The following is an 8695-nucleotide window of genomic DNA, read 5'->3' as shown; positions in this document are numbered from 1 at the left end:
ACAACTCTTTATTTTAATTAAAAAAACTACAACATAAAATATTCCACAAGCAATATTTATTTACATACAGATAGGTAATAAAAATTTCTGGACGTAAAAAGAACTTGTAAGCAACTTCCTTGTTTTACTTTTCGAGTATCTTTCTATAATATTTTATTAAGTTTTCATTATAAGGAACGGTGTTTCGTGTTTTTTGAACTATCACTCAAAAGAATACAATTTTCTGGCAACGTTTCAATTTTAATTGAATTTTAATTTAATTCAGGCAGTCAATTGTTTTTTATGAAAGGGATAAAAAATATTTAATTAAAATCGAAACGTTGCCAAAAAAAATATTTTTTTTAGTGATAAATACATCAAACACCTTCCCTTTACTAAAATTAAACAAAGTGGACAGAAACACATTACAAAGAAATAAATTATTTATTAATTTATTTTATTAATTTTATTAATTTATTTATAAAGGTGCTTTAAAATACTTTAATGTGATTATTTAAAATAACATTTGTTCATTACGCTTTTATATGTATTACTAAAAAATTAAAGCTGATGTTTGGGGGGGGGGGGCATGGCCCCCTAGATCTGCCCATGAATACGGAGAACTATAACTTAGGAAATGCAAGATTTTCTGAACCCAAAAAATAGTACGGTGGCGTAAAAATAAGGGCGCTTCGAGCGTTATACCAACTCAGCGCTAAACAGTTTTAAATTAATTTAAATTCAACCAGTTCACTAATTACTTGGAAAAAATGCAGAAATGTTGAGTTTTGTTCCCTTACTGAGACTGAGAGTAAATGACGGCTAGAATTTTAATGAGAACATGAAAAAATATATATTCAAAATTTAAAATTTGCGTTTCGTCTCGTATTCTTCAAAACGCTGCGAATACGGCTGATGATACAAAAAAACAGTAACAGGCAAAGTTGTAGAAAATTAAATTTTCTACAAAAAAGTCCGCGACACCATATTTCTATTTTCAACGGTTTAGGTATAAATCAATTTTTCAATACTTGACCACCGGCAAAATGAAGCAAATACGTCGCTTAAGCGTCTTTGAACGACTTTGGAGCCTAAATGGTTAAAGATAGGTTTATGATCTCGCAGACTTTTTTGTAGAAAATTTAATTCTCTACAACTTTGTTCCTAACATTTTTCTTGTATCTGTAACTGTATTCGCAACGTTTTGAAAAAAATGGGTCTTAGTGCAAATTGGTATGTTTATTTTTTTTTAATATAGTTTACGATAAAATTTTTGCATTATGTTTAAGTCTCATTATTGAAAATTTAATGCTCCATCTGCCTGTAATTTTTTCTTTGTCTTGTATTAACCGTTATACAAATACAACAATTTTTTTAATTTATTGCTCTGAAAACTTGGACGGTAATACAACTGCGCTCTCTGGCGACAGTAACGGAACTGTGGAGGACGGTAACGTTTTATTTGTATGTCGTTTCATGTCCTAACCTTTAGATACCCGTAGCCCGCAAGAACAAAAACACCGATTAAGCAAATCGTAAAAGTTTCATTTTTAATTTGACATTGATCCGTCGATCGGTCCAAAAGTCGCTTGGACGAGATTTTCCGCGAGATCTATTGACGTAAATTGCAAAAACAAAAAACGCGGCGATTAGAATCTCGCAAAAAACTTCCTCCATAATCCATTAAAATAATTAGAAATCATTAGTCTCTAAATGTTTGAAATAGTTGTAAAAATAACCGCCGCGCTACCAAAGCGTCGACCTTGCTTAATATCACAAGTAATTAGGATTTTATTACACAAAATAATAAACAAGATAAAGTAAACACGCACCGAAAAACGCTGTTTTACACAAATACTTTCCGCTTTCTGGGAAACTCGTTTCCTTGAAAGGCCGAAAGCGGGTTATTAAGTCCCTAATTATGACATGTTTGTTGCATTAGACGCACGTGCTTTAAGTACTAATTCTAATTAAATTATTGACGATGGGTAAATTACTACCAATCGAACGATTCTGTGAAACAAATAAATATTATTTATGCTTCGATACATTTTTCTGGTTTTTCCTGTAATTCGAACTGGATTTTGTTTTGTTGTTTCCGTTTTTTTTCCTTCTAGTTATTATCACAAGAAGTCACGGAACGAATTACAAAAATGCGTGATTTATGACCGTTTTTAACTTAAAATCGATTATAAATAACGGTAAGTGGACAAATAAATAGCTAATGCTTTTAAAAGTTGAGTTGTGTTAAATCAAATTGTTGTTCTTAATTATTATTTACTACCGTTTTGCGTTTTTCCGTATTCCTGTTTTTTCATCTTCTAATTGCTCCAATTAAGCGGTGATAAATAAGACAGACGCTGACTCAGATAATTTTAGTCGATTTTTAAAAATGTTTGTTATTGTGATATCCTTCCAGTTTCTTCTAATTTCTCGATCTGTTTTTTAACGTATTTAGTTGAAAAAAATTGTTTCAGGCTCACGAGAATTTCAGGAATACGATCGTCTGCAATTTTTTTATCATTCGAACTCCTTTCTTTCTTCTGACTATTCTCACAAAATTTACATTCCTGTTATTTATGTGTTAATTTATTATCCCATTGTTTTTATATTGATTGTTCCTTTGATTTATGTATGCTTACATTTTAAACTTAAATTAATTTCAGGAATTTTTTAATTTTTTTCATTCGTCTGTTTTACCTTATTTGTCATTCATTCTTTTTTTTTATTTTTTTTACTCTCCCAAATTTTCCAAATGTCAAAATCTCCAAATTTTCGCAGATGTCTGAAGTCTGTTATTTTATTTAAATATTTTTAAAACTTTTTTCCCTTTGATTTATGTAGTTTTTTATTTTTTGAATGACTTTATTTGAAAGAAATATAAACTAAATACCATGAGATTTTTTAAAACTTCGATCTAGTTATCCATGGCAGTGAACTGCATTATGTAAACTTAATAATTTCAACATCGCTTTATCTGTCAATATTTCCAAAATATTCACCGAAAAATATAAAAATTTTATGTTGGAATCTTATTTCCATAATGGACATCGAGATAACGAAACTGTCATGGATAACTAGATCAAAATTTTAGAAAATAGCATGGTAGAATTTTAGGTATTCGATTTATCTATTTTTTAGCTATCTTTTTTTTATTTGTTTTATCATTTGCCACCTGTTTTCGTTCGTTTTTTTTGTATATTTTCCATTTTGTTATATTACATAGATGTTAAAAAAATATTGTTATTCCTGTCTTAGTGTCTTCCTTTTGCTTTGCACGTTTAAGTACCATTTTATATTTTTTACAATAACTTCGGCTTGTTTTTAAGTACGACTCAAATAATTTCATTCGATCTTTCAAAATGTTTGTTACTGTGATATTCTTCTTGTTTTTTTTTTAATTTTTTAATTTGTTTTTTAATGTATTCAATTAAAAAAAATATGAATTCAAGAGAATTTCATTTATCCAACTGATCGTCATTCTGCAGTTTTTCTTTTACCTTTCTTTTTCTTTTTCTTTCGTTTTTCGGCTTTTTTCCATTCTTGTTATTTTATTTATTTTCTTTTTATGTATGTTTATGTTTTAAACTCAAGCTTAAGAAATTTTTTTCTCTGAACTGTGATTCCGCATTTTTCTTCTATGTGTTTTACCTTTTTTCATTCATTCTTCTTTCTTCTTTACGCTCTAGTCTCTCAAATTTTCATCCTTTTTTAAGTACTACGCAGATGTGTAAAACAATTATTGTTATTTTATGTTGTTGATTTTATATCTTTTTTTATTGTAGTTTCTTGCTTCTAATCTTTAAAAATACTTGTTATTGCGATATTTCTAGTTTTTTATTTCTTGATTGGCTTCTAATGTATTCATTTGAAAAAACATGTTATAAATTTAAAAGAATGTCAAGTATTCCATTCATCTGATTTTTCTTTATTAGTAATTCCACATTTTTTATTTGTTTTATCTTTTGGAGCTTGTTTATTTCCTCTTTTTTTGCTTTATACGTTTCGGTAGTAGATACTTTTTTACGTTTTTTTAAATAAAAATTTCGGCTTGTTTTTGTTCGATTTTTAAAAATTTTTGTTATTGTAATAACTTTGCAGTTTATTATTTCATGATTTGTTTTTTTAACGTGTTATCACTATTATCAGTCGAAAAAAAAGTTGGAAACTGATGAAAATATCGTTTTATTTATTTTTGTGATTTTCAACGCAATTTCTCATCTTTTTTCCTCCTTAAACTGGTAGACCCGAAATCCTCTATCTTATTCAAATTTTATTGGATAAATGACATTTAAAAAACAATGAACTACATTTTTGCTTAAAAAATTGTTGTTTTCTGTTAAAATTCATTAAAGTGACGTTAATAGTTAATTTGCATAATTAAAAAAAGGAAATTTCCAACCACATCATTAGGTATACAAAGTTAGATAAAAACACATTTGTAGGAAAAATCGCGTTTTAATCTATGTTTTATTTACTGATTTTGTATAATGAGTGCCTTTGTCTCGAAACTTTCATATGGAGCCACTTTTTACAACATTACAGCAACTTTCGAGTAAAATCAGGTCATAAACTCAACAATCACGCCATAAAAGTGAAGATTTTTGTCTGAATTTCAAATGAGAAGTTTAACCATAAAATGCTAGTTTTTACGACTCTCGCAAAGACAAAGAAATCTTATTGCCAAAGCCCCGCATTGTAAATTAATTAAATTACAATTAAATTCAATTAAAATAAGTGCATCGCAATAACATTTTATTGCCCCGTAAATCCATTACAGGCCCATAAACATAATTACAGGTTTCTTTAACTTAAACGCCCAATTCCAGTTAAACTTTATTAAAAACTGTAAAAATAAGTACATCGTGTATAAAATCTCTTAATCTACGGACGAATCTTAGTGCACCTAAAAGTTTGTACAAAAATTAAAACTACGCCGCCTTGTCTTGCGGCGTGTAGACGATTTCTGCATATTCGGTCTTCTCGTTGTCATCTTTGACAAGTGGTTTGACACTTGTGGGGCTCACAAGGTCCAATTCGGCGTACACCAGACCCTTTTTGGGGTCCTCGGACGTCCCGACCTCTTCATCGGTTCTCTTCGGCTCCAATTCGTCAGTTGAGGCGACCTTGTCTTTTGTTTTTTTGAAAAATTGGGTCAGTTTGATTGGTGGGAACCTCTGGTGGCGGACGTCGGCACTTTCGGTGTCGCTTCTGGAAAAGATTTGATCGACGTGGTACGGCTTTATTTAGCACTAAATTGTTTTTTTTTTTGTTTCTAAAGGAGGGAAAGTGTTATTTGGTGAGTTGGTAGTAGTGTGGAGTGGTTTACAAGATGAGATACAAGTGTTATAGGTTTTGGTGCGATATTGGGTGAGGATTTTGTACCATGTCGATCAAGTCGTGGCCACAAATACTCACGATTCGCCGATGTTTTTCGGGTCTTGGCCCTCTGTAAGTAATAAGAGTGTGATTAAAGTGTGGTTTCACTCGACTGCAACTAATTGAGGTGATTGAAACGCAATTCTCTCATATACTTTTATTTATAAAACAATTTATAATTATCGGTCAACTTATTTCTAAATATTTAAGTACATATAACATACAAAATTTTTACATTAATATCATTTTCATCTCTTAAATATATAATTGTTTTAAACAGCGTTCTTAACACTTGAACGAATTGCTAAGAAATGTGTATAAATAATCCGAGAATGGGCGAATAAATAGACGTGATGAGAATTAAGTTACGTAAAAAAATAAACTAATTATTCTTATATTACAATAAAATATACACTAAAATTAGAAAAATATATGGAATGTTTCGCGCAGCGTTGCCAACCTTGTAGCACTCACCCCTCATTTTTGATTGCAATATGGCAGTAAAAATTGAAACAATTGAGTATTATTACAGGGCATAGAGCGCCCCATTGTCACAAAAATCACGACGATATTTACACATTGAGAATCAGGGGAGGAAACCTAACCTACAGCAGTCGTACCAACACAAAATTCGATTAAAGTCCCTAGATTACACCGCCGTATCAATCTTTTTCTCATCTTTCTTCACATCGTTCCCGTTGATGTACTCTTGCGACACCTGGTGGTGCGGATTATCAACTCCATCCCCACTCACTCCATCCACGGTCACGTGATGCCCGCTGTCGCCCGTCGTGTAGTCGATCACCGTGGCGCCATCTATAAAAATACAGTGTGATTTTAACAGTTGTGCCAAAATTTTAAAAAGTAATAATTTTTAAAATTTTTGCACAACTGTCAAATTCACCCTGTGACGACAACAAGGAGACATGCAGACAGACATCCATGCATAAAACAACACTTTGCGCCCCAAGAGTGGGGAGGGGGAGGGAACCAATCACGACAATTAATTGCAGCCTTGGAAAAGGGCGGGAAAGGGACTTACCGCTGAAGCACCACCTGCCGGTCACTTTGGCGAAGACCAGGAGGAAAACAACGAGGAGGATGATGAGGATGGAGACGATGATGCCGATGATTCCTCCAATGCCGAGCTCGAGACCTGGGGGAGAGAAAAAATTGCAAAAAGGGTAGACACAAGGGACGTAAAAGGGGCTTACCGTACAGTTTGGTTTGGTGGAGGAATTTGTGAAAGCCTGAGCAGCGTCACAGGACAAGTTTTTTTTATTTTTCATTCAGAGATCGTGAAATGACAGAAAGACTTCTGTAGGTGGAACACAACAAATAAATTTTTTGTAATTTTTTTTATTCGAAATATTTTCTTTGTATTTATATATCAACATGTAATAACATTAGATATGATTTTTTATCATTTCAAAACCCCTTTTTACAGATGAATTGTTTTTTGCTACGCCACTGCTTAGTCTCCCCACTCAACTAACTATAGGCTCCGCCTATAGAGGTCTTTCTCTCATTTCACAGCCTCTAGTAACATGTTTTATCAAAAAGTTCACTTTTTCGCTTACCTTCAGGTTCTGGACTTGTGGAAATTTTGATCGTGTAATCGGTACTTCCCATGTCGTTGTAAGTCCTCAAATAGTAGGTTTTCTCAGTGTCGTGTTTGTTTATAGCTGCGATCCTTAAGCTAACATCGTAGCGTCCATTTCCCTTTAAAAAATCAATAAAGATATTTTAGAAATTATTTGAAAATATTCGAATTATTGTAGAAATATTTTTCGAACGCATTTAAATTCTTTAGCAAACTTTGTCCTATAACATTTGTTTGATTTGACAAATACTGGTTTTCAATTTAATTGTGTCTGACTGCATTAATTTTTTTGGTTGAAATGTATTTAAATGTTTTAGAATTTTAAATACCTGTTTGCATATTAATTAAAAGTGATGTCAAAGTTGTACTGAATAATTAATTTTGTTAAAGACGAGAGTACAATAAGTCATGAAGTGATGATTAATGGAAATAAGAAAAAACTGGAACTGAAAAATTTGTGAGAAAAATGAGAACTATCAAAAACTCATATATGCATTGACAATTAATTTCATCTGGAGTTTTGACTTTTTTAGATTTCGATTTTTATTTTTCTAGGTTTTGATTTTGAAGCTTTTTTTCTTACTTAGTTTCAGGTGAAATTCCAATATCTACGAATTTTTTGGTTTTCAGTAGGATTTGTTCAGATTTTCTTTAGTTTTTTTATTTATTTTTGGAAATGAACTGTTTTCATTATTTTCAGAATATAAAATATTTTAGATTTTGCGGTAGACATAATTACATTTTTTCAGGTTTTTAATGCGAATCCATCGTTTTATTTACTTGGATTATGTTTATTTTATAAATTTCCTTGGTTTTTGGGTTTAGATTTTTCAGAATTTTAGGTACTTCCCCGTTTATTTGTAAATTATTGCTCGACTTCAATGAAAATAAAAAATAAAAGAAATATTAATTGGGATACATTCTTAAAAAAATAAAAACAAGAACAATTAGTCTAAAAATTAAAAAAAAACAATTTAAAAAAGTCAAACGATAGATACACAAATCTGGGAAAAAACGTACATACTTTCAGAATATCAGGGACCTTGAGTGACAAACTTGGTAATAAATAATCTTAAAAAAATTTACCTTCACCACAAATGTAGAAAATTGCAAATGAAAAAAAAATCGTAAAACGAAATTTAGAAATACGGTAGGGTAGGGAATTATCGGACGTGGGGCAAACTCCCGATATTTTGAAATTATGGCTTAGGTGTGTACTAATTGGTGAAATGGTTCGAAACAATGTCTATGATATGTGTTTGAAAGTTAAAAGCTTACTAAAGCGAAATTGCGAATTTTGTAGAGTAGTCTGTGCTTTAACTGTCTCAAGGTAAATTTTCTGTCAACATTATTTGGAAATGTTATTTTCATTTGTTATTATTTGCATAAATATCCTGATACATATGAAAGTTAGTTTAATTCCATACATTATAACTATTATTTACAACATATAAAGCTGGCAACTTGACTGCATGTCACAATAACTACACACGGGTTTGTAATTCTAGTAAAATGTGAAACAATGGGAAGTAAACATTTTCTTGAAAAAAAAGACATTTCTTAAGTCCTCTGAGCTGATGTTGCAAAATTACGGTAACCTTCCAAAATTAGATTGTTGTTATTACCTCTTTTTTAAGTTTGACGTAATTTTCTTCTATATTAAATAGAATATCTAATTACTAGATAAGAATTTTAGTTTTTTGTACACATAAAAACACTTAGTTTGTTTACCCG

At 30.8% G+C, this 8695-nt stretch overlaps 1 protein-coding gene and 1 long non-coding RNA gene across 5 annotated transcripts in view; one reads left to right on the top strand and one right to left on the bottom strand.

Moving 5' to 3' along the window:
- Positions 1-4802: 4802 nt before the first annotated feature.
- The window catches only part of Fas3 (Fasciclin 3), a 115023-nt gene continuing 111130 nt past the window's right edge, over positions 4803-8695 (bottom strand). Inside the window, exons 5-9 of one of the 4 annotated variants that reach the window (XM_015981045.2) lie at positions 6939-7080; positions 6573-6608; positions 6401-6514; positions 5398-5428; positions 4803-5190 (exon numbers count right to left, since the gene is read on the bottom strand). In XM_015981045.2, the coding sequence (XP_015836531.2) occupies positions 4911-5190; positions 5398-5428; positions 6401-6514; positions 6573-6608; positions 6939-7080 (603 nt within the window). In that variant the 3' untranslated portion in view covers positions 4803-4910. Of the gene's footprint in view, positions 5191-5397; positions 5429-5500; positions 6175-6400; positions 6515-6572; positions 6609-6938; positions 7081-8695 lie in introns of those variants that run through there. The other 3 variants (XM_008196711.3, XM_015981046.2, XM_064358242.1) reach the window with 3 other exon arrangements.
- Positions 5167-5707, top strand: LOC135266869 (uncharacterized). The gene is made up of 2 exons (XR_010335072.1): positions 5167-5278; positions 5332-5707. It is a non-coding gene; the product is annotated as an uncharacterized LOC135266869 (long non-coding RNA).

The sequence above is a fragment of the Tribolium castaneum genome, chromosome 8 (genome assembly GCF_031307605.1).
Source record: "Tribolium castaneum strain GA2 chromosome 8, icTriCast1.1, whole genome shotgun sequence".
Classification (NCBI taxonomy): Eukaryota; Metazoa; Arthropoda; class Insecta; order Coleoptera; family Tenebrionidae; genus Tribolium; species Tribolium castaneum.
Note: the sequence above shows the minus strand (reverse complement) of the source record. Positions and strands in the feature narration are given on the sequence as shown.